At 32.9% G+C, this 26,431-nt stretch overlaps 1 protein-coding gene across 1 annotated transcript in view; it reads left to right on the plus strand.

Annotated features, from left to right (window-relative positions):
* Window positions 1-3,733: 3,733 nt before the first annotated feature.
* Window positions 3,734-26,431, plus strand: part of LOC114327472 (nose resistant to fluoxetine protein 6-like) — a 107,561-nt gene continuing 84,863 nt past the window's right edge. Inside the window, exons 1-4 of the mRNA XM_028276108.2 lie at window positions 3,734-4,032; window positions 14,132-14,307; window positions 22,206-22,438; window positions 25,348-25,424. Of these exons, the coding sequence (XP_028131909.2) occupies window positions 3,810-4,032; window positions 14,132-14,307; window positions 22,206-22,438; window positions 25,348-25,424 (709 nt within the window). The 5' untranslated portion in view covers window positions 3,734-3,809. The remainder of the gene's footprint in view (window positions 4,033-14,131; window positions 14,308-22,205; window positions 22,439-25,347; window positions 25,425-26,431) is intronic.

Consider the following 26,431-nt stretch of genomic DNA (forward strand, 5'->3'; position numbering starts at 1 on the left):
TCGAGGAATCTGCACTTCAGCTATTCTTCATATTGGGTGACTAACTTCTCGACGTTGAACATGACCAAACCATCTTAACCAATACTCTCTCATTTTGGCATCAATTAGTGCCACACCTAGACCTCCCCTAATATACTCATTTCTAATTGTATCCTTCTTTGTCACTCCACTCATCCATTTAAGCATTCTCATTTTCGCCACATGCATTCGTTGTTCCTCTTTCTTTTTCACTGCCCAACATTCAGTTCCGTACAGCATAGCCGGTCTTGTGGCTGTTTTATAGAATTTTCCCTTCAGCTTCATTGGAAATTTTCTGTCACACAACACACCACTCGCTTCTTTCCACTTCATCCATCCAGCCCTAATTCTACTGCATGCATCTCCATCTATTTCCCCATTACTCTGTAATATCGATCCTAGGTGCTTAAAACTATTGCTTTTCACAATCATATCTGTTCTGCTCTATGGATGTGAAACCTGGAAAGTTTCAAAATCATTTCACAATCATGTCTGTTCTACTCTATGGATATGGAACCTGGAAAGTGACAAAAACCCTTACAGACAAACTTCAGGTCTTTATTAAGAAATATCTACGAAGAATTGACCGTATTTTCGGGCCAAACATAATCAGAAACGAAGATCTACTATACCTGACCAAACAAAAGAGGGTGGAAAATGAAATAAAGTCCAGCTACTGGGGTTGGATCAGTCACTCACTCCGAAAAAATAGTTCCAGTATTACAAAGACTGCCCTAGAGTGGAATCTTAAAAAAGAAAGAAAAAGAGGTCGCCCAGAACAAACTTGGAGAAGATCCAGCATGGACGAGATAAGAGGTCAAGGAAAGTCTTGGAATGAGGTGAAGGCCTTAGCGCAAAATAGAACCCGATGGCGCGTTTTCACTGAAGCTCTATGCTCCACTTAGGAGTTCAAGAACAATATAATTATACAGGGTGTAACAAAAATACAGGTCATAAATTAAATCACATATTCCGGGACCAAAAATAGTTCGATTGAACCTAACTTACCTTTGTATAAATATGCACACAAAAAAAGTTACAGCCCTTTGAAGTTACAAAATGAAAATCGATTTTTTTTTTGATATATCGAAAACTATTAGAGATTTCTTAATAAAAATGGACATGTGGCATTCTTATAGCAGGAACATCTTAAAAAGAAATCATAGTGAACTTTGTGCACCCCATAAAATTTTTATGTGGATTTTGTTCCCTTAAACCCCCCCAAACTTTTATATACGTTCCAATTAAATTATTATTGTGCTACCATTAATTAAACACAATGTTTTTAAAACTTTTTTGCCTCTTATTAATTTTTCGATAAATCAGTTTAATCGAGATGCGGCTTCTTTTTTAATATGTTTATATAAAAATTTTATGGGGTTTTGTGCCTTTAAACTCCCCAAATGTTTGTGTACGTTCCAATTAAACTATTATTGCGGTAACTTTAGTTAAACAGAGTGTTTTTAAAACTTTTTTGCCTCTTAATATTTTTCCCACAAGGCACCTTTTATCAAGATGCAGCTTCTTTTCTAATATGGTTCAAAATATACCTCAAACTGTAATTATTTATAAATAAATTTTCATATTACCAGGTTTGTATAATCGTACCTACGTAAATAACAGTATACAAAATATCTGGTGGATTTGACAAATATTCAAAATATCTCGATAAAAACTAGCTTTTTGAAAAAGTACTAAGAGGCAAAAATTTTTAGAAATATTGTTGTTAACTAATGGTGCCACGACGATAATTTAATTGGAACGTACACAACAGTTTGGGGGGTTTAAGGGAACAAAACTCCCATAAAATTTTTATGGGGTGCACAAATTTCACTATAATTTTATTTTAAGATGCTCCTGTCATAAGAATGCCACATGTCCGTTTTCAATAAGAAACCTCACATAGTTTTCGATATATTGAAAAAAATCGATTTTTATTTTGTAACTTCAAAGGGCTGTAACTTTTTTATGTGAACATTTGTACTAAGGTAAGTTACGTTCAATCGAACTATTTTTGGTCCCAAAATATATGATTTAATTTATAACCTGTATTTTTGTTACATATTCTGTATATTGTATATTAGCTTCGAATCTAGAAAAATAGTATATTTTGGACACATACTATGGGAAAGTCGCTATAGTATTCTCGAACTAATGATGATTAAAAAAATCTAAGAATGAAACGAAATTAGTATAAGGCAAGCTTCTTGATTAAACAACAACATAGAGTCCGGGGTAAGGAGAGAAGAATAAGTATTTAGACTGGCTCAAGATATAGAGAGTTTTGCCGTGTGAATCACCAATGTCAAGGGGACTTAATAGTAGGTAGGGGAGATATGCCTGAGACGGCATACTTTTTTTTTAAATGTTTTGTAATCGATAATCGATAGAGTTAGTCATGTAATAAAAAAACATAAATATAACATTATTTTTTAACAACCTACATATTATAGTTTTTTTCTAAAAAAATCAATTGTAAAGTATTACATGTGCCATCTCACCCACATACATGTGGGTAAGATGGCATACCCTTGAAATAAAGGCACTAATCTCAACATAAGTCACAAATAAATTTTTTGCAGTCTTTGCGTCACTTGTTTCAACTTCGACGGAATCGATTTTGTCGGTTCTAATTCCTCTTAAAACGACCCATAACTGTAACGATCATAATATAACAAAATTAATGCAGTGTTAAAATGCATAAGGGTGAGATGGCATACCTATGCCATCTAATCCACCTACTTACTATGCCATCTCAGGCAACATTGCAATCAGACCGTTTTTTTGAATTAATTTTTCTTAAGCACATTTTTAAGATATACCTAAATCGATGCAGGCGTGACAGGCATAAGGTAAAAGAACATCACAAAATTTAAAAACTTAACTTAGGTCTAAAGACTCGCGAATTATAATGTGATACAAAAAAGCCAATAAATATATTGTCCTACTTATTAAACATTCTTAAGGCTACTACTGTCAAAACAAAACTAACATGCATAAGTTCAGCAATGTTGACAAATTCTAACTTAAGGAACTGAAAACTGTCACACTAGGCACCAAATTTGAAATAGTTTAAGAAAAACGCGTGATATGCCTTCTAAGCCAGTATGCCGTCTCAGGCACATCTCCCCTACGCAAACAAGAAGTTTTGTTACCCTGTGGTATATTTGACGCAAAAGGTCGTGTTTCTTTTTTGACCAATCTTTAATTCGCAGTATATGAAGTCCAAGAATCCATATAATTTTAGGAACGATGTTTAATTGATTTTTATTGTGGAATGTGTATCAGTACTGAAGGATTATTTTGGGATGTAGGATGTAAAATTTTAAAGAGCAGACCTGGATGTTTGACGATCTATCAAAAGCCTGACTTACAGCTCAAAAACTTTGATGTTAAATATTTTTTACTTTTAAAGACGTAAGTTTATTTCAATATACGTTGAATTATTACTTTGGATTATATTTGACTAGTAATTCAATGACTATTATTAGAAAAGTATTGATTGTAGAGAAGGAAGTGCAAAGTCTCTTATTAAACTCGCTATATTCAAGCCTATCTATCATATTATGAATATTTTTACTCTTCAGAAAGTATATTTTTACATTTTAAAAAGATTTGTATGGTAATGACACCTACGATTATATACACATGTATATAGCTCTTATCACTTTTAGGCATACATATGATCACCTTCCTGATAATATATATTGTAGTTAGAGGCAAGAACGTAGCTTTTTGCGCCACTTACAGCTCACCCATGCACTGACACACTTCAAGACAAAAATACTACGATGGTGCAGTACATTTTTTTACTTTTATTCCTGGTTCCAAATGGAGTTTTCTGTGAGAAGGGTTTTAATTTTGACATCCCACCAGATTTTCACCAGAAGTTGATGCATTTTAAAGAACAAGCTATCCAAGTTCTTGATACCGCTGGGGGAGGAACTCAATGTGCCAAGGACTTAAAGGAAGTAATCAATGATACGTATGCAATGAAAAAATGGGCGATAGAAAGTAAGTTTTTCTTTAAATCTAATTATAACACTATCTGAAATAAGACTCTAACTGTTAATAATGTAGGTACATAAACCCTTTATCCTTCTTGTTTCAGTTTTCTGTATTCTGGAAACGTAATGAAAGTTTTCATTATTCTTTTCACGTAGTTGATAAGGTAATCTATGTGGTGGTCGTCCTCAGTTTTCTTGTAGTTTATTTATTTATTGTTCATATTCCTTATCATCTTATTTCTTATCCTTAAGTCAATTTCTTGAAAAAACATCTCTTAACGTAGGAAAGAATTCAATATAGTAAATATAATATAATTGATAATAATAGTCTCCCGTTTTATACCGCTAACGCGGCTTTGGGCTTATAGCAGGGTATTTGCTATATCTAGGGCCTACGGTATACAAGGAACGTAACAGGGCGAGTGTTACGCTTCAACCGCCTATTATTACCCCTGGTTTCACTTAAGATACTCATTTTCATTCAGGCTGAGTCGACCTGGGACATATAGACAATTTTAAAAATGTCTAGATGTTCTCGCCGGCGCGGCGCGGGCGCTTGGTTTCGAACCCCGACCTACCTGCGTGGAAGTCAGACATGCTACCGTCTGAGCTATCCGGACCCTTCTTCTTCTTAAGGTGCCGAGACCGCTTGTCGATCGTTGGCTCTCATGTTGTGCAGCATATTAACAATCATTGTCTTATTTACAGCCGCACGAAATAGTTCAGTGCTAGTTTTCCCAAACCATTGGCGTAGGTTTTTAAGCCAAGAAGTTGTACGGCGGCCCACACTTCTTTTTCCCATTATTTTACCTTGCATGACAAGGTGAAGTATGTCATATTTTTCTGGGTGACGCATTATATGACCAAAGTATTCCAATTTGCGCCTTTTAACCGTGTTCACTACTTCGCAACTTTTATTCAAACGTTGCAAAACCCTTTCGTTTGTGACTCTTTCTACCCAACTGATCTTCAGGATACGGCGGTAGACCCACATTTCAAATGCTTCTAGGTTTTTTAAAAGCGATTCTGTCAGTGTCCATGCTTCAACCCCGTAAAGTAGTACTGGGAATATATAACATCGGACCATTCTTATGCGAAGTTCCAAATTTAGATCATGACTGCACAGGATTTTCTTAAATTTCATAAAACTTGTTCTTGCTTTGGCAATTCTACTTTTTATTTCTGTACTAGGGTTCCAGCTTTCATTAATATGAGTACCCAGATATACAAGATTACTTACTCGTTCAATTGAGTCATTACCGATTGTTACGTTATAGTTATTATTATTTACGGCTGCCTGTTTACTAATAACCATAAACTTTGTTTTTCTTGCGTTGAGTTTGAGTCCATATATCGCGCAGAATGCCACCATTCGATTCAATAACGCTTGAAGATGTTCAATTGATCCAGTCAGCAACAAGGTGTCATCTGCGTATCTGATATTGTTCATAAGCATACCATTAATGAGTATTCCCTCTTTTGCGTTTTCCAAGACTTCATTTAAGATTGTTTCAGCGTAAAGATTAAACAACATTGGTGACAATATACAGCCTTGTCGAACTCCGCGCTTGATTTTTACTTCTTCAGAGCACTGATTCGCAACCCTAATACATGCAGCCTGGCCCCAATACAAATTTGCGATTATTCTAATGTCCCTACCGTCCAGACCGGTAGTTTTGAGAATATGTAGCATTTTTTCATGGCGAACTTTATCAAAGGCCTTTTCAAAATCAATCGCGCACATGAAAACGTCATGATTTACATCTCTGCATCTCTGAATTAAAACTTGGGTTGCGAATAGTGCATCACGCGTTCCAAGGCCACAGCGAAAACCGAATTGAGTACTTGAGATTCTTTCCTCAATTTTTCTATATGTTCTTTGATGAATGATTCTAAGAAACGTTTTCAATACATGACTCATTAGGCTGATGGTGCGATAGTCGCTGCATTTTGTGGCTCTGTGTTTTTTTGGTAGTACAACAAATGAGGATTTAAGCCAATCTTTAGGAATTTTTCCGCTTTCATAGATTAAGTTGAACAATTTCGTAAGTATCTTAATGCCCTCGACACCTAAAAGCTTTAGTGTTTCTACGTAAATCCCATCTGGTCCGATCGCCTTCCCGTTTTTTGCGTTCTTTATAGCGTATTGCACTTCTTCCTTAGATATTGGAGGACCGCTTATGTCATTTAGCGTTTCTAGTTCGCTTCTTTCATCATCGAATAATTCCTTTATATATTCTGTCCATCGTATTAGTTGACCTTCGATATCGATCCGGACCCTATCAATATATAATTCGATATATAATCCGGTCAACTTAGACATCAAAATGCTTGGCAAATAACAAAAATTGCCGGAGAGCCAAATTTTGGTGGAGAGCTAGGGTATACCATAACAAATAAAGTTTAAAAAGTCCCCATCGATCCCATGTGTGCGTCAAAAGTTATTCGGGGTCAAAGGTCAAAATTTGAGATTTTTTGGATTTTTTTCGAAAACGGTAAGATTTATCAAAAAAAAAACCTCAAACCAAAGTTGTAGATCTTAACATTCTCTACAAAAATTGTCCTTACATTTTTTTTCCTAAGAGTTACCATTCCTGAGATATCGCGATTTTAAAAGTTACTTTTACTCTGGGCTAATTAGCAAAATACAAGGAAAAGTTATTTACCAGCATTTTTATTGCTGGAATCGAATATTATTATTGTATGTATTAATAATATAGGTATGCAAAGTCCGCAGACAGTGTGCTACTTTTTTTATAAACAAAATGGCGCCCGAAAATCGTGTTTTTTTAAATTATTGCTCTATAACTCCAAAAATTTTAACTTTACACCAAAAACACCCAAATAAAAATTGACCGCAATTAAATTCTGCACAGAGACGTGTTTTTCCCGATTCAGTTCGACGAAAACTTTCGCCGGAAAAGCGGGTTTTTCCAACAAAATCTTTAATTTTCAACTAAAATTTTAAATAAGTTAATCAATATTTAAATAACTTGGTAATGTAAAAGCCCTTTTCGTATAGATTACAATTCCAGAAGCCCATGGAAATTGAATAAACAGTTTGGCAACAATTGAATTGTTAATTAAAAATTTACGGTCGCTATAATAACGACAATAATTATGATGCATAAAAATAATTATGATTTTTTCATAAAAAGACACTATAGGTACCTATCTAATGTACTTAACAGAATTGAAATTGGACTATTCAAGCGGCCTTAGGAATATTTTAAAATTATAAACAATTTTTTGTCTTATAAACAAATAGAATATCTCGGGAAATATTAAACTAAATTAAATTGTGAAAACGGTATTCGAAAGGAAGCGGCAGGGCGCTTCTTTTAAAAGAAAAAACGTTTGATTATGATGAGTGGTTCCTGAGATACAACCAGTCAAATTTGACCGGAATTTACGGCAAAGATATAAACAACAGGATCATAATTTTTAAACCATCACCTTTTTATTTTTGTCCTCTTTCTCCACACCAATTTTCATATCTTTGAAGTACTCATAACATATATTATTATAATAAAAACTATCGATAATACGTGTGAAAATTGCCAATAATAGCAAAATTCCAATCAAATACTTTGATTGAAGCTACATTTATACATAATATATTGATTTTGACATGTTTATGCAATTTTGGATGGTCAACACAATGCAAACAGTTGTAAGTCTCTGGGTGCTATTTAAAAATCGATTTATTCCGCTATTTTAGTGCGAACTGCCCTGGCCTGCTTGTAAAGATATCAAAATTCATAACCACTACATAATATCTTCTAAAATATACTTAGTAGAAAAATTTATAAAAGTAAAAGAATCATAAATTATTTATCATGGTTTGGGTGAAAAGTTCCGGTATGACGAGTTACTAAATATTTTAAAATATAATTCCAAATTTGACGTTCATAGATATTATTTATGTAATTTTTATTCAAAGTAATGAAAATATATGCTAGTTTTATCTTTGTTTTGAACCTAATTTAGCTCACATGAATAGCCAAATATACAAGTATTAAATTGTAACAAAAAAGTACTTTTAGTAATTAAGAAGGAATTCTACAAAAAATTAATGCGATGAGTTTATGATAAAAATAAGAATGTATTTTTGGCAGTATCGATGCAATTGTTCTTGTTTTTCGTCAATTATACTATTTTATTGTCCTTTTAATTATTACTCTTGTGTTTTTATTTTATTTCTCCCTTATGTTTTAAAGATTTACTTTACTTGCATCGTCACTTTCCTTCTATTTCTAGAGTCGCCCTTTGGACTGTCTAAGCTTTATTCATTGCATATACGCACTGGCAAAGAAAACAAATGCTGAAATTAATAAAAAAATATAAAAAATAATAATAACAAATAAAATAAAATAATAATTTTGCTGCAATATTTCAGTTCGTTCAGAGAGCGTCATAAACAACCTTACCGGTTTTAAGCACCACCTTAAAAATGGGACATTTTTGAAGTCTCGTATTTTCTAAACCTGTTGTTCGATTTTAGTGATTTTTTTAGTATGTTATAGCTTTATTCTTCAAGAATATCGCTGTAGTAATATTGTTGCTAAACAAGTAAGTGTCATTGTATACCGGGTGTAACAATGATAGTGTGTTTTTTCCTCAAAGTTCGGAACACCCTGTGGAATATTCAAGCGTATATAAAATATTGAAATTAAAACTAAACTGTAGCCTTAGGGTTTCTTAACATTTTGCTTTTTGATTCATTCGCTTACGTTGCGTGCGTAATAAAAAAGTTAGGTACTGTAACAACTAGTAACGTTCTTCATCAATACAGGGTGTTTTTAAATAAGTGCGACAAATTTTAAGGGGTAATTCTGCATGAAAAATAATAACCGTTTGATGTATAAACATATGTCCGCAAATGCTTCCTTTCCGAGATACGTGATGTTGAATTTTTTCTTACAAACTGACGATTTATTTACTGCTCTAAAACCGGTTGAGATATGCAAATGAAATTTGGTAAGTTTTAAGAGGTGGTTATTGCGCACTTTTTGGCATACAATTAAGAATTTTATATTCACCATTGGCGTACATACGGGGATTATGACCGGGTAATATGACCCGTATGCACTGAACAGGCAGGAAGTGAGATGCAAATTATACATCTCCGCAGGCCTTCTATGATTTCAGCATCCGGTTGGTTTGTAAATAATCGAAACAACGAAGGGGTTACTAGAAATTTGCTCTCAATAAAAGTTTTATTTTTAATATTATTTTTAATTTAATTAAAATAAAACCTTGAATTGTTTTATGCAGATCTCGCCGCGGCATCCATATCATTAGTCTGGGCAGATTATCGGAGAATAAGCAATTTTATTGCTGGAATCGAATATTATGATTGTATATATTAATAATATAGGTATGCAAAGTCCGCATATAGTGTGCTACTTTTTTTATAAACAATATGGCGCCCGAAAATCGTGTTTTTTCAATTTTTGCTCTATAACTCCAAAGATTTTAACTTTACACCAAAAACACTTAAATAAAAGTTCACCGTAATTAAATTCTGCATAAAGACGTGTTATTTAAGACGTGTCCCGATTTACTTCGACGAAAATATTCCCCGGAAAATGCGGGTTTTTCCAACAAAATCTTTAAATTTCAACTAAAATTTTAGATAAGTGATTGTTTATCAATAATTAAATAACTTGGTAGCATAAAAGCTTTTTTCGTATAGATTATAATTCCAGAAGCCGATGGAAACTGAATGAACAGTTTAGCAACAATTGAATTGTTAATTAAAAATTTACGGTCGCTATAATAACCACAATAATTATGATACATAAGAATAACTATGATTTTTGTACAAAAAGACACCGTACCTATCTAATGTACTTTACAGAGTTGAAATTGGACTATTTAAGCGGCCTCAGGAATATTTTAAAATTATAAACAATTTTTTGGCTTATAAACAAATAGAATATCTCAGGAAATATTAAATTGACTTAAATCATGAAAACGGTATTTTCTAGAAGAAAAAACGTTTAATTGTGATGAGTAGTTCCTGAAATACAACTGGTCAAAGTTGACCGGTATTTACGGCAAAGATATAAACAATAGGATCATAATTTTCGAACCTTTTTATTTTTATCCTCTTTCTTTACACCAATTTTCATATCTTTAAAATAATCATAATACATATTATTATAATAAAAACTATCGATATTACGAGTGAAAATTGACAAAAATAGCAAAATTCCAATCAAAAATTAGGTTGGAGAAAATGTAATCTCAAAGTTTAAAATCGGTATACGTTAAAAAAATGCATTTTCTCTGCTTCCCATGGAGCAATTTTCTTCATTCTTTTTTGGTTCCCAAGTAACTCGAGTAGAGCCACCTAACTAACGCATTATTAAATGTCAAAGTTGCTTTTGTTTTGTTATAATAAATTAATTTATTTATTATAATAAAATTTTTAATTTGTTTAAATAAAGATTGTTTAAATAATTATACAGCTTTCAAATGAGAATATTTGTGTTTTTAACGTTAAAAGGCACACTTGTAGTAAGTTTATCTAAAAAAAGTCTACAACTGGAAAAAATATGTAGTTTTCTTTTCTTATAAATAAATTAATCTATTATAACAAAACAAAACCAAGTTTGACATTTAGTAATGCGTTAGTTAGATGGCTCTACTCGAGTTACTTGGGAACAAAAAAAGAATGAAGAAAATTGCTCCATGGGAAGCCGAGAAATTGCAGTTCTTTAACGTATACCGATTTTGAAGTTTGAGATTACATTTTCTCCAACCTGATTTTTTATTTGAATTTTGCTATTTTTGCCAATTTTCACTCGTAATATCGATAGTTTTTATTATAATAATATATGTTATGATTATTTTAAAGATATGAAAATTGGTGTGAAGAAAGAGGATAAAAATAAAAAGGTGATGGTTCGAAAATTATGATCCTATTGTTTATATCTTTGCCGTAATTGCCGGTCAACTTCAATCGGTTGTATCTCAGGAACCAGTCATCACAATTAAACGTGTTTTCTTTTAGAAGAAGCGTCCTGTCGCTTTTTTTCCAATACCTTTTTCATGATTTAATCAATTTAATATTTCCTGAGATATTCTATTTGTTTATAAGCCATAAAATTGTTTATAATTTTAAAATATTCCTGAGGCCGCTTTAATAGTCCAATTTTATTTATATAAAGTACATTAGATAGGTACAGTGTCTTTTTATACAAAAATCATAGTTATTCTTATTAGCCCAATAAATGACCGTTTTGGAGTGTAATTTCCAGGAGCAACTCCGAATTGCATGAAAATTTGATTTAGGTTCTACTTACCCTCCACTTCAAAGTTGAATTTGTACCGTTGGTTGCTTTTACTTGGGGGTGACATTTACCCCTTCTCGGGGGTGAAAAACGCGTGTTTAAAATAAGGCCGGAAATGGATAAATTGACTTTTTTAAGCACCTTTTGTTCTATAAAGTTTTTTACGTATGTCAATACTTTTCGAGTTATTCGCGATTTAAAATATTAATTTTTCGACAAAAAACTACGTTTTCAGACAGTTTTTCCCAAATAACTCAAAAAATAAATATTTTACCGAAAAAAATATTTTTAGCAAAAGTGTAGCCTATAAAATAAGAAAAAAATGGTGTACAAGCAAAGTCTACAAATTGAGTAGAAGCAAAATTGTAGCTCATGAAAAATACGTTCTTATTCGTCTAATTCCAAATCGAATAATTTAACGCCAAATCACCGAAGAAAGAAGCGTTTTTCGGGAAAACCTTATTAACATTTTTAAAGTATCGAAAAAAAGCTTATTATTTGTTTTTTACAAAAGTTTACAGCATCAAAAATAAACGAGTTACACTGAAAAAAAAGTTGGTCCCTTTTTTTTGGTAAAAAAAAATCGTGAAAACCTCCCTCTATTTAGCACCCTAAATGAAATTAATCGTTGGGCTTTACCATCTATTTTAACTGTATGTGTATTGTTTATATGATCTGTAAGTTTGATTGGTTTGAAGTGCTTATTTTTAAAAACGTTTGGTTTTATAGCAAAAAAAATTTTCTAAAAATTTTTGAAAAATTTCATTTTTTCAAAATAACTTAAAAAGTATTAGTGATCAGAAAAAATTTAAAGAGTAAAAAAATGTAGGTTTTGCTATTATAAATATACTAGTTTCTTTTTGTTTCTCCGTAAGACAAAAATTGGTTAAGATATGGCTGTTAAAAATTTGCATACACTCGATTAGTGACCCATTCAAGCTTTTTACAAGTATAACCCTTTCAAAAATAAACAACTTAAACCGGTGAGACTGACAGATCATATAAAAAATAGATAGGTAAGTAAATTGTTTGTAAAGCGCTAGCGATTAATTTCATTTGGAGAGCTAAACACGACGAGATTTTCATTTTTTACAAAAAAAAAAGAGGGCCAACTTTATTTTGAGCGTAACTCGCTTATTTTTAATGCTAAAACTTTTGTTAACAATTAAAACAAAGCTTTTTATAAACACTTTAAAAAAGTTTAAATGGGTTTTTCCCGAAAAGTGCTTAATTTTTCGGTGAATTCACCTTGAAATATTCGATTTGTAATTAGACGAATATAAGAACGTATTTTTCATGAGCTACAACTTTGTTTTTATTTGATTGATAGACTTTACTAATACACCATTTTTTGGGGTTTTTTATAAGCTACAGTTTTGCTAAGGATATTTTTTTCCATAAAATATTTACTTTTTGAGTTATTTGCGAAAAACCGTCTGTAAAGGTAGTTTTTTTGTCGAAAAATCAACATTTTCAATGTCAAATAACTCAAAAAGTATTGACTTAAGTAAAAAACTCTATAGAACAAAAGTTGCTTAGAATCAGTCAATTTATCCATTTCCGGTCTTATCTTGAACATATGTTTTTTCACCCCCGAGAAGGGGTGACTGTCACCCCCCAAGTAAAAGCAACCAACGGCACAATTTCAACTTTGAAGTGGAGGGTAAGTAGAACCTAAATCCAAATTTTCATGAAATTCGGAGTTGCCCCTGAAAATTACACGGTATCGCCGAATTTCCCGTTCATTTACTGGGCTTTATGTATCATAACTATTGCTGTTATTATAGCGACCGTAAATTTTTAATTGCCTAACAATTCAATTGTTGCTAAACTGTTCTGTCAATTTCCATCGGCTTCTGGAATTATAATCTATACGAAAAGAGCTTTTATACTACCAAGTTATTTAATTATTGATAAACAATTACTAATCTAAAATTTTAGTTGAAAATTAAAGATTTTGTTGGAAAACCCCGCATTTTCCGGGCAAAATTTTCGTCGAAGTAAATCGGAAAAAAACACGTCTTTATGCAGAATTTAATTACGGTGAACTTTTATTTGGGTATTTTTGGTGTAAAGTTAAAATCTTTGGAGTTATAGAGCAAAAATTGAAAAAAAAACCACGATTTTCGGGAGCCATTTTGTTTATAAAAAAAGTAGCGCACTGTCTGCGGACTTTGCATACCTATATTAGTGATATATATACAATCATAGGATTCGATTCCAACAATAAAATTGCGGGTAAAGAACTTTTTCTTGTATTTTCCTAATTAGCCCAGAGTACATGTTATTTTTTGTAATTCAATACTGGGAGTCGGATTTGTTTCAGTTCGTTTAGAGATAATCATATATGCACTCTCTGAAGAAAGCTTAGGAGCTTGAAACCGGCTATTGGCTAAGGGTGTTTATGACGCTCTCTGAACGAACTGAAATATAAGATGTCTTTTGATTTCGTTTTGCAGCGAAATTATTATTTTATATTAGTCTTACTCCCAACTAAGTATGCGGGACCAAGTTTTCGTTGGAATTTTGCCACGACGAACAGGCAAGATGTGAGATGCAAATTATAGATCTCCCCTGAACTTCTTTGATTACAGCATTCGGTTGGTTTGTAAATAATAGAAACCACGAAGGCGTTACCAAAAACTTGGTCTCAATAAAAGTTTTATTTTTAATATTATTTTTAATTTTATTAAAATAAAACTGAATTGTTAAAAAAATAAACTTCACCAATACTGACTATGTTTTGGGTCAATTATATCTTGTAAACTTTTGTAAAATAATATGCTAATTGAACTTGTTTTTTAGTGTTAGACGCCATGGCAAAATTTCCTAGTGGTATATTATCTGGTAACATCTTTGTGATGGGAGCTTACGATCAATGTGTAAATATAAATATTTTTAATGACACTGCGATACATGGCGAATACTGCCCCGTCTTGTTACAACCTAAAACTAAAGAAGGAAAGATAACAATAGCTAATGTAAGTAGTATGACATATATATTTTATAGGAGTCTAAGTAAAAATAAAAGATTTTTTCCGTCGACCGTCCATTTATGATCAATTTTAACACCCTCAAAATCATTGATTAATGACCCCTATTAACGAATGATTTTCTATTAATGAACGATTTCATTATAGGCAACACAACATACGTTGCTTGCATAAATTAATTAAACGCTCTGTGATTGGCAGTGACCTGTGGTGTAGGCAACCAAACATATACCTATTTATATTCCCACTAAAAAATTTAAAATCAAGTAGCCGCTGTTAGTACTATCTGTCATTGTATGTCATTACTTACTTTATTGTTTAAAATTCTGTGTATTTGAAAAATCAAAAGATAGATAAATATATCTTTATTTCTGAAAAGTACGGTCGACGGAAAAGTTTTGTAACGAACTCGTGAATTAAAATGGTGATTAACAATCTCGAACATTAACGCGCTCAATCAATTATTGTTAATCGCCCTTATTAATACACTTGTTGGTTAAATAACTATAAATAAAGCTTACGTCTGTAAGTACCTACTTATATTTATTACAAGTCTGCCATTCTAGCTTGGCCTTTAAGATCCGTACAAGGAAGAGTCAAAGAGTTAATTTGCAACACAGACAGAGAAAGAATAGTTCTTTTAATATATAGCTCGGGTTACTATTATTCATAATGCATTTTGGAATTCATGGAATCGGTTAAGTCAATTGAGCTGTGTATTGCCGAACTGCTGCGATCAAACACGCCTAACCAAGTAATCCATATTCTAAAATCGTTCTCTTCTTTATGAGCAGTTCTGCTTGCTCATTGGCGGATTTAAACCTCTATGGAAGGTCGTCACTCCGTCTTTTGCGCGGTCGACCGATACTTCTTCTACCGATTGGTGATTTATCTCTTGCTATTTCGACTAGATAGGTCTCTCCCATTCTGCTTATGTGATTATTACACTCTTTTTTATATTTAATATCCATTCGTTCTACAGTTCTGAAGGTTCTACCATAGCCACCTTTACTTAAAGTAAAGTAAAGGTGGCTATGGTTCTACGTAAAAAACTCGAAAGCGGGAAAAAAGAAATGAAGAGGGTTAAAGACCAACAGGAAAGTATTACAACAAATAGAGAACATATCTTAAAAGTAGTTGATGACTTCCACCGTCTACTGTATAAAAGCCAAAAACAATTGAACTTAGACTCGGATGCTGAACCAGATATAGTAAAAACTAAAAAGGGTATCGTAAATCAAGGATCTGAACTACTACCGGATATCACCCTGGACGAAATAAATCTAGTCTTAAAGAAAACAAAAAACAATAAGTCCCCTGGTGAAGACTGTGTGGTTTCCGATGCAATTAAGATTGGTGGTAACTATTTACTCAAGAAAATAATAGATCTGTTTAATCTCTGTCTTTTTAACAGCACTATACCAGACAAATGGTATACAATAACACCTTAGTGATACTAGTCCACAAAAAAGGCATACAGTTGATTTGGAAAACTACCGACCAATTAGTTTACTGAGCCATCACTATAAACTTTTCACAAGAATAATCACCACTAGACTGGAAAACAAATTGGACTTTTACCAACCAATAGAACAGGGCAGTTTTCGTAGCAGATGCGGTACAAATGACCATCTTCAAAGTGTTAAAACGGTAATTTAAAAATCGATTGAGTACAATAGGCCACTTGTCCTTGCCGTCGTGGACTTCTATAAGGCCTTTGATACCGTTGAGCTGGACGAGTCCTTGAGTGCTTTACATTTATGCCATATCGATTATCGATATACTAAGCTAATATACAACATCTGAACAAACGCCACATTAGTAGTGAAGCTGCACGAGAACACCAATCCGATACGAATTGACAGAGGAGTACGACAGAGCGATACTATGTCACATATAAGCTGTTTATCACCGTTCTGGAATACGCCTTTAAAATGCTTGATTGGAGGGAGAAAGACAAAATCTAACAAACTTGCGTTTCGCAGACGATGTAGTTCTACTGGCAGACAATTTAAAGGATATTAGAATAATGTTGCAAGACCTTCAAGAAGACTTCTTGAACACTTAGCATGCTTAGTGTGCTCTCAGGTTGGGTTAAAAATTAACATATCTAAGACAAAGCTAATGACAAAAATTAATAACCATTTCCAATTTCAGAGAATAACCAGAGAAGGTTCCCATTGTTTTCATTCTGGTGGGATGTAGAATAGCATTATATTGTTTTATAATGCCATTAGAGTGAAAACTTAGTCTTCTTTTTTCTTCTTTCTTCTTTCTAATGACAAAACTTGGTCCCCAGTGCCCAGTGAAAACATTGTCATTAACGACTGCGAAATGGAGTTGGAAAAGTACACAGATCTTGGCCATGAAATACGAATCACGAAAGACAATTAAGCATGCGAATATGCGAATTGAAACGAAGAATTATCCTCTCCTGGGCCGCATATGGTAAACTCAGAGACGTATTCAAAAGTGATCTTCCAATCTGCTTGAAACGGAAAATCTTTAACCAATGCGTTTCGTCGGTTATGACCTACGGTGCTGAAATTCTAACATTAACAATCGCATCTGCTAGGAAGCTAAGAATTGCTCAACGTATAGCCCAGTCGGGATAGCATTTGACCTTGCATTACGAGCTGCCACAAATTTTATTTTTCTCATCTTTAGGGGGGGTCAATAGTAGTACAAATTTAAAATCTCGACTGAATTCCACCGTTGCGTTAGCCGCCATCTTGATTTTAAACGAGAAAAGTTTTTGCTCAATATCTCCGCCATTTTCAAAGGTGTAGAAACTGAAATTGTTGAAAATGCGATTTTCTATAATTTCGTTTATTATAACTTTTTTAGTGCGGTCGATATTTTCCGAGTTATGGGCGGAAATAGTAACAGTTAGAGCATAATTATACATACATAGTACAGTCGGAAAAATGAATGAATACCCATGAACGAACATATAAAACACGCTGTATTTTCCTGTCACCGTGTCACAAAGAAAATTGCCCAGCGCAAGTACATGTAATAATAATTATTACATGTACTTGCGCTGGCCAATTTTTGGTATGACACGGTGACAGGAAAATACAGCGTGTTTTATATGTTCGTTTATGGGTATTCTTTCATTTTTCATACTGTATGTATCTATACAAAAATGAAGAGGATTAAATTTTGTACAATTTTGATCTCTTTCAATTTTTTGATAAAATTAATATTTAAGGTAGTATGTATGCGGTAAAAGTGCGAGCGTAAGACCTGATTGATTTTATAGCAATTGTTTTTGTTCAATATCTCCGCCATTTTCAACTTTTTGACAAAAAGTGTAAAGATTGAAATTGTTGAAATTACGATTTACTACATTTTTTGAGAGAACCAGTGGCGGGTCTACGAGGGGGAGGATGGGGAAATTCCCCCAACAGGGTCCAAAATTAAACAAAATTGTTGAAATATTAAAATATATTAGCTACCATGAAACTTAAAATATCGACAGACAAATTCAGCCAATAAAACGTGTTAGTTGATAAAATTAAGTGAACTGAATGCATATAAGTTATTATTTATGTCTTTTATGTACTTAGTTTGGTTGTTGTTTCATTGGAAGTTTCAAAAATTGTATAAAATATAATTCTCTTTATTTTTGTTTATGTACAATTATGTCGTAAAGTTGATAATAAATGAGACAATTCAATAATTATGCTTCCCCTCATCCGCTTTCACTATTTTTCCCTTAACTCCGAGAATATTGATCGCATAAAAAAATTGTGCAAAAAAAAGTAGGTATGTAATTGCATTTCCAACAATTTTAGTTCCTACCGTTTTTGTCGAAAAGTTGAAAATGGCGGAGATATTAAGCAACAACGGTTCTCTTTTAAAATCAATATGGCGGCTAATGCAACCGCAGAATTCAGTCGAGATTTTAAATTTACACTACTATTGATCTCCCCTAAAGGATAGAATTATAAAATTTGGCGCAGCTCGGAAACAAGATTCAATTCAATAATTATGCTCCCCCACCACTTTTTACTATTTTCCCACTTAATTCAGAAAATATCAACCGCATGAAAAAAATTGTTAAAAGAAATTGTAGGAAATCATATATTTGGAACAATTCTAGTTGAAAATGGCGTAGATATTGAACAAAAACAATTGCTATAAAATCAATCGGGTCTTAAATACTACCTTAAATATTAATTTAAGAAAAAAATGAAGGAGATCAAAATTGTGTAGAATTTCATTCTCTCTATTTTTATAAGCAACGTTTTTGTCGTACACCTAATGATAAACGAGATAATTTAATAATTATGCTCTAATTGTCACTATTTTCCGTCATAACTCGGAAATTATCGATCGCATGAAAAAATTGTAACAATGTAAATTATAGAAAATCATATTTTCAACAATTTTGGTTCTTATACTTTTTGTCGAAAAGTTGAAAATGGCGGAGATATTGAGCAAAAACAGTTCTCTTTTAAAATCAAGTTGGCGTCTAACGCAACGGCGGAATTCAGTCGAGATTTTAAATTTACACTACTACTGATCGCCACTAAAGATTAGAAAAATAAAATTTGGGGCGGCTCCTAATGCAAGGTTAGGCCTGTTATTCGTCTAACCCGACTGGACTAGTAAGATGGACAGGTCGATGACTGGTGTGTCATTGCGGGACCATATAACAAACGAAGAACTACGATTGAGAACAGGAGTCACAGATGTTGTATGTCAGGTGGCTAAAATTAAATGGACTGGGCCGGTCATGTGACCCGTCTAACAGATGGGAGATGGACAGAGAGGTTGTTCGAGTGGAGTCCAAGAGCCGATAAAAGAAGTAGAGTAAGACCACCCACGCGATGGACGGACGGTATAAAAAGAATGACCACTAATTGGATTCTAAACAACCAGGAAAGAAGACAGTGGACGGAAATAGGGGAGGCCTATATCCAGCAGTGGATGCAAAGGGCTGATTGATGATGATGATGATGCATTCGTTTGTACACGGTACGTTACATTTTCTTCTAATGTCTTCACTCCTCTTTCGATCTTTTAATGTATTTCCTGTCTTTGTGCTATGGCTATATCGGGTCTTGTTCCTGATGCATATGCCATTATTGGTCTTATACTGGCATTATAAATTCTTGACTTTATCCCAATGTTAATATGTCGGCTTCGCTATATAGTGTTATTAAGGCATCCTGTCACTTCTTTGTCCAGGTTTCCGTAGCTGGACAGTCTAATTACAAGGTATTTTATTTCCATTACTTCTTCAGTACTGATGCAATCAATTTCTATTTTACATCTGATTGGTTCTTTATTTATTATTATTGTTTTAATTTTGTGAGATGAAATTGTCATAATGAATTCTTTTGCTCTTATGTTAAATCTGCGGACTAATCTTTGCAGACTATCTTTATCTTGAGCTATCAGAGTAATAGAGTATTTTTACTTCTTTATTTCCCATTCTGTATCCTCTTCCTTTGTTAACGCTTTTGATAATTTCATCCATGGTTAAATTGAAGGGCATAAAGCTCAATGAGTCCCCTGTCTTATTCCGCTGCCATCAGTGTTGGCATAATGACATAATCGACGATTTTTAAAATACAAACCGAGATCACGAGACACCTCATTAAAGCTACTGCTTCTGCTGAATAAAATCGGATATTTTATTAATTAACCTACCAGATCACCATTTTCTTTTTTTTTTATTTTCATTATGATCACACTTTAGAACTAAGAACTCTAAAAAACAACTCGAGATCAGAAGTCTCAAATTTTCCTTAAGGCGGAGATGGATATCCGCGCCGTGTGAGCGCCGCGCGTTCGTGGAGCGGTTAATGTCCATTAATGTCTGGATCGTCCACGCGATCCAGAGGAAACTTACGAACATTTAGTAATAATTGTAGATAACCATGTCTCTGTCCTTTACTTCTACTACATATTTGTTTGGTATTGTTCGGAAACTATTTTCTTGTAGCATCTTATGCAATTTACGATTTTATGTGGAATAAGCCACAATTTGAGTTTGAGTCAAGTTTATTTGACGTTCCAAATAAACAGTAAAAATATCTCTAACAAAATATTTCACAAGTTTCGTGTTAATTTTGAGAGTAAACTAAATGTAAGACCAAATGTTTACCTTGTGGGGATCGTATCATGAGGTTATGTTCCTCGTTATTTACTATAGGATCACTAACAGAAGATTTCACTGTAATCATTTATGATTTTTCTGATATTCTCTGATTTTATTTCTTCTGATTTTCGGATATTCTTAAGAGGAAACAGTAGCGATCAACAGGTAGAGAAAACGCGTTCCAAGATAGCGGCTGTAATTTTGAATATTTTTTCGAGATATTTGGCACACGTATTCGTAATATAATAAAGAATGGCGGTACAGAGCCCAATTTGAAAAATATATTAATATATGGAAATTACTCTGTAATTAAGTACAATATTAAAAAACGAGCCTGTACCGCCATTAAGAAGAACAAAAAAATACACTTTCTTCAAATAAACTTTTTTATCCGATGCCTAGGTTTTGTGTCATTTTGGAACTACTAATGAAATAAAAAATTTTAGTAGTTCCAAAATGACACAAAATCTAGGCATCGGATAAAAAAGTTTATTTGAAGAAAGTGTATTTTTTTGTTCTTCTTAATGGGGGTACAGGCTCGTTTTTTTAATATTGTATTTAATTACAGAGTAATTTCCACATATTAATATATTTTTCAAATTGGGCTCTGTACCGCCATTATTTATTATATTACGAATACGTGTGCCAAATATCTCGAAAAAATATTCAAAATTACAGCCGCAATCTTGGAACGCGTTTTTGCTACCTGTTGATCGCTACTGTATCCCCTTAAGTTAAAGTTGAAATAAACTATGTATACTCTTCCAATAAAGTCAACCTCTTTCGCGTTTCTGCTCTCCTGATATAAAATCGTAAAAATTCTCGAATTTTAAGCGATTGTTTCAGTCCTGGAACATTTTCAGGAACTACCTTTTAGCTTTTCGGTGACACAATTATAATACATCTGCTTGTTCCAACTCCGTTGCTTCACCAGAAACGAAGTTAGAAATCTACAGGTACTTTCAAGTTGTGCGTTACCTTTTTCGCTTTCCGGTGACAATTATTATAATATTATATCTGCTTGTTCCAACTGCGTTGCTTCACCAGAAACAAAGTTAAATTTCTAATTTATAAATGTTTTTTTTTTTATATTGATAACGATTTCCGAAGTGAAAGTCGAAACGTCAAATAAACTTGATTTCAAACTCGAATTGTGGCTTATGCCCAAATAAAACAGTAAATCGTATTTTGTATTTCTCACGCCGGTAAGAAGACAACAATGAAATGACCTTTTTTTACATTGGTCCGCATGTATATTTTTTTATTTAAGCTTCTATTTCTCTCAGATGTCGGCTTTAAGTTGTTTTTTTAAATGGTCCTTTGCTGAGAATCCCACAATAATGATTTTCCACGGTAAACATCAATAAGTTTGATATTTCCTTCCGACCACTCCATTACTAACAAATATTCAACTCAGGCACGCCAAAACCAACAAACCACTCGCAAACCCGTCCAAATACGTATTGATAACCATCAAAGCGTTTGTTGAAAAACCGACAGAAGTTAGATTGTGGTACGCCGTGTACGTGCCGTTTGTGCGCCACTTGAAAACACGTACTAATCTAACAAACATGCTGCGCGCGAGCGACTCGCACACCGAGCGGAGCGCATATGTATACCTGCCTTTACATACTGTACTTGCGATGTAAACACCACGAATGCATTATGCTAGTGCGCATCAAGAGGCCAAGCTAGATTTCTAGACTAGAAATTTTCTCCATACAGGTAACCAAAACAGTAACCAAAATTTCTATATTTTCTTAAATTTCAGGTTCTTGACTTCTTCAATTTGAAAACGAATTTTCAGAAAAATGTTCTCGACCAAGCGATGAGACTACCTTACGGAATATGCGTTCCATCGAGTTGCAGGGAAGAGACACTTCAAGTTATATGGGATCACGCAGAAACAGTATTTAAACCACCAGTCAGTCTAGAACTTCTGGATGGGCTCTGTACTAGTTTAGACAGAAGTCCTTCTCCGTTTCCTGTTGACACCTACATTCAGTAAGTTTTTATTCGTTTATACTTTTTCTACCGCTTCTATATCTTAATATCTAGTGATTGATGTCAACCTTGCATGAGTGGCTTATGCTTTCGCTGCTTATTTTGTTGTTTCGTGTTTCTCAATTATATGCCATTAAAGTTCTGTGTTATATCATATTGTTTTAGTTCAGTGATGGCAATTTTTTCCAATATATCAAAAACTATTATTTATTGAAAATATTTTTTATTGAAAATGGACATGTGGCATTCTTATGGCAAGAATATAAAAAATTACAGTGAAATTTGCCAAACCATAAAATTTTTATGGGGGTTTTGTTCCCTTAACCCCCCCCGCTAAACTCTTGTGTACGTTCCAATTAAATTATTATTGTGCTACCATTAGTTAAACACAATGTTTTAAAATTTTTTTGCCTCTTATTAGGTTATTGATTATGTATTTTAGAAAGGAACTACAACGTTAACGGGGTTTTATTGTTTCATATAGTCAATGGACCTCTATATATGAAAAACCCGCGGAGTGCTACCATTTAAAGCGGTGCGTTTTTGAGAAAGGGGTGAATTAGTCCCTAGGCACAGGGCGAATTCGGGTGAGTTCTATGCACTTTTGGTACAAACATATCTACAGGAAAATTGTTCCAGGTTAAATTTACTATCGAAACATCACATCTTAAAGTGAAAAATATTTTTTGTTTACAAAAATATATTCAAAAGAAAAGCAAGAAAAAAACACAAAAGATAGCAATTTTGCTTTTTGGCCCATAACTTTTTTCTACAAGAATATAGGTATAGGCATTGCTTACAGAAAAAAAACTATCATTATTATTCTTTAAAATGTCGTTTAGTAGAAGTCTCTATGATTTACAGTTTCCAAAATATGATTTTTCAAATTTCGCCACTCACAGCGATTTTGGCCCATTTTCCTTATTACTTCTCAAACATTGTTCTGTAACTTTTTTCTACGTAGCTTTAGGTATAAACAATGTTACATTTAATGGGAAGAAAAGTCAATTACCTTTAAAATTGTTTATTGTAAAAGGCTGTATGACTGTTTTTAAGCAAGATATGGTTGTTCAAAATTTTATACTTTTAACGATTTTTGATATATTTAACGATTATTTTTAAATTTCTCATTTTAATTTTTTTTTATTGTATATGTAGGTATATACAAATATACATTGTCTAATAAAAAAGAAAGCTTATTTTCTTTACTTTAAAATGGTGTATCGTAAAAAATTCTGGGACTATTTTTAAACAAGATATGCTTTTTCAAAATGTCACATATACACATGCAATAGGTCCCACTAGTGGAACCATATGGAAAACTTTTTTATTATTAACTTTATGAAGAAAAATTATTCTTTATAAAATGATCTGCATAGCCTGATACCTAAGATGTACAAGAAAAAAAGTCGTAATGAGAAATTTAAAAAATAATCATTAAAAATCTCAAAAATCATTAAAAGTATGAAACCTTGAAAAAGCATAACTTGCTTAAAAAGAGCCATATAACCTTATACAGTAGACCATTTTAAAGTCAATTGACTTCTCTTTCTACTAAATGTACCAATGGATATACCTAGAGATGCGTAGAAAAAAGTTACAGAACAATGTTTGCGAAATAATGGGGAAAATTGCCCAAAAATGCTGTGAGCGGCGAATTTTGAAAAATCCTATTTCGGAAACTGTAAATCTTAGAGAATTTTACCAAACTAAATTTTAAAAAGGAAAGATGGAAGTTATTTTTCGCTGAAGCAATGCCTATACCTATATCCCTGTGGAAAAAAGTTATGGGGCAAAAAACAAAATTGCTTCCTTTCGTGTTTTTTTCTTGCTTTTCTTTTGGATATATTTTTGTAAAAAAAAATATTTTTGACGTTAAAATGTGATATTTCGATTATAAATTTAACCTGAAACAATTTTTCTGTAGACGTGACTGTGCTAAAAGTGCACAGAACTCACCCTGATTCACCCTGTGCCTAGGGACTAATTCACCCCTTTCTCAAAAACGCACCCATTTAAATGGTAGAACTCAGCGGTTTTTTATAATTTAGAGGTCCGTTGACCATATGAGACAATAAAATCCCGTTAACGTTGTAGTTCCTTTTAGCTCTCTTATTTTGAAGATAATCAATAGCCTATATTGCTTTCTCGAAAAGCCACTGTTTACCGAGATATTTTGAATATTTGACAAATCCACCACATATATATTTGTATAAATATGGTTAAGTACGATTATAGAGACCTGGTAATATATAATTATTTATAATTTGCATTTCTAGGAATACTTTGAACCATATTAAACAAGAAGCCACATCTCGATAAAAGGTGCCTTATCGAAAAAATACTAAAAGGCAGAAAAGTTTTAAAAAGACTGTGTTTAACTAATAGTACCGCAATAATAGTTTAATTGGAACGTAGGTACACAAGCATTTGAGGGGTTTAAAGGAACGAAACCCCCATACAATTTGTATGTACCTAAACATATTGAAAAAGAAGCCGCATCTCGATAAAAACTGACATCAAAAATACTAAGAGGCATAATTTTTTTTTAAAAAGCATTGTGTTTAACTAATGGTACCACAATAATAATTTAATTGAAACGTACCCAAAAAGGGGGGGTTTTGTTATACAATTTTAGAAAGATTACTAAAAATAAAAACAAATTATCAACATTATATAGGAATGCTTATAGCAATATAAATAAAACCAAATAACACAAACAGTGTTTTCATCATAAAAGTAGAGGAATAAAAACTTTAGCTGCCCATCTCTCAAAAGTTAGGCTTTGTAACATAGGTACCCCCTTCTTCCACTTAGGTCTTATATGCTGAGCGGCTAATGCCCAGACCAAGAAAAACCCGATATTTCGTAAATCTAAGAACATATTTGTAACGTAAGTTTTTTTTCAGGGCTTTTTTCATATTCTACATTGCTCTTCTTGTATTCTGTACCTGGTATGATGTATGCATTGACAGATTTAAGCAAGGTGAGTAATTTGTTTATCATAACGATTATCTAGATTCAGTGGCGTTTCTTCTTGTTTAACTACCATCTCTCTAGCAAAATTGGACAAATATTATGACTTAACATTCGCAATATTGTTATTCAATTCTTTCAATATTTCTTTAATTGTCCAAAGCTTTAAACATTATAGGCATGGATTCTGCGTACCAAAGAAAGGTTTATTAATAGCAAGCTGAAAATTTGTTAATAGCTTAAGAGGAAACAGTAGCGATCAACAGGTAGCAAAAACGCGTTCCAAGATTGCGGCTGTAATTTTGAATATTTTTTCGAGATATTTGGCACACGTATTCGTAATATAATAAAGAATGGCGGTACAGAGCCCAATTTGAAAAATATATTAATATGTGGAAATTACTCCTTTTACGGTGTCTAGTCGGCCAAACTTTGATGTACGGGAACACTGGAACAGGGGAAGTGTTAATTGTGGAACAAGTTACAGGATTCGAACGTCAGGCTATGAAAACGTCCCATGTATTTTGTCGGACAGATCTTCCAATTGATTTGTTACCTTTTCATTAAACTCTCATGCAAAAATCAGATTGCTATTTAGCACCAACATAATTCCTGTCATTTGATATGTTCTACGTGTCGGACTTATTAAAATGCTTAACATATTTGTCGGACAAACATTTCTTCATATATTATATATAAAGTTTGCTTCTGTTGAATGGGTTGCATGTGAGAGTTCATTTTGAATGAAGTAAAAAACAGACGTACTCTCAATCATTTATTGTAACTTCCGACGACCGGTTTCGCTCTCTACAGTATGCAGAGCATCTTCAGGTCAACGGTTACAAGTCACTAAATGCTACAAATAAAAACCAGAGTTAGAACAATGTCTGGTTGTAAAAGATGCTAAAGATCCATAAGATCAAGCTAATATTGAACAACATACATAAAAGTAGCTAAGTCAACAGACAAACACATATGGATGTACACTCGGGGGCGGCAACAAACGTCCCCAAGCTG

This window comes from Diabrotica virgifera, chromosome 1 (genome assembly GCF_917563875.1).
Source record: "Diabrotica virgifera virgifera chromosome 1, PGI_DIABVI_V3a".
Lineage (NCBI taxonomy): Eukaryota > Metazoa > Arthropoda > Insecta > Coleoptera > Chrysomelidae > Diabrotica > Diabrotica virgifera.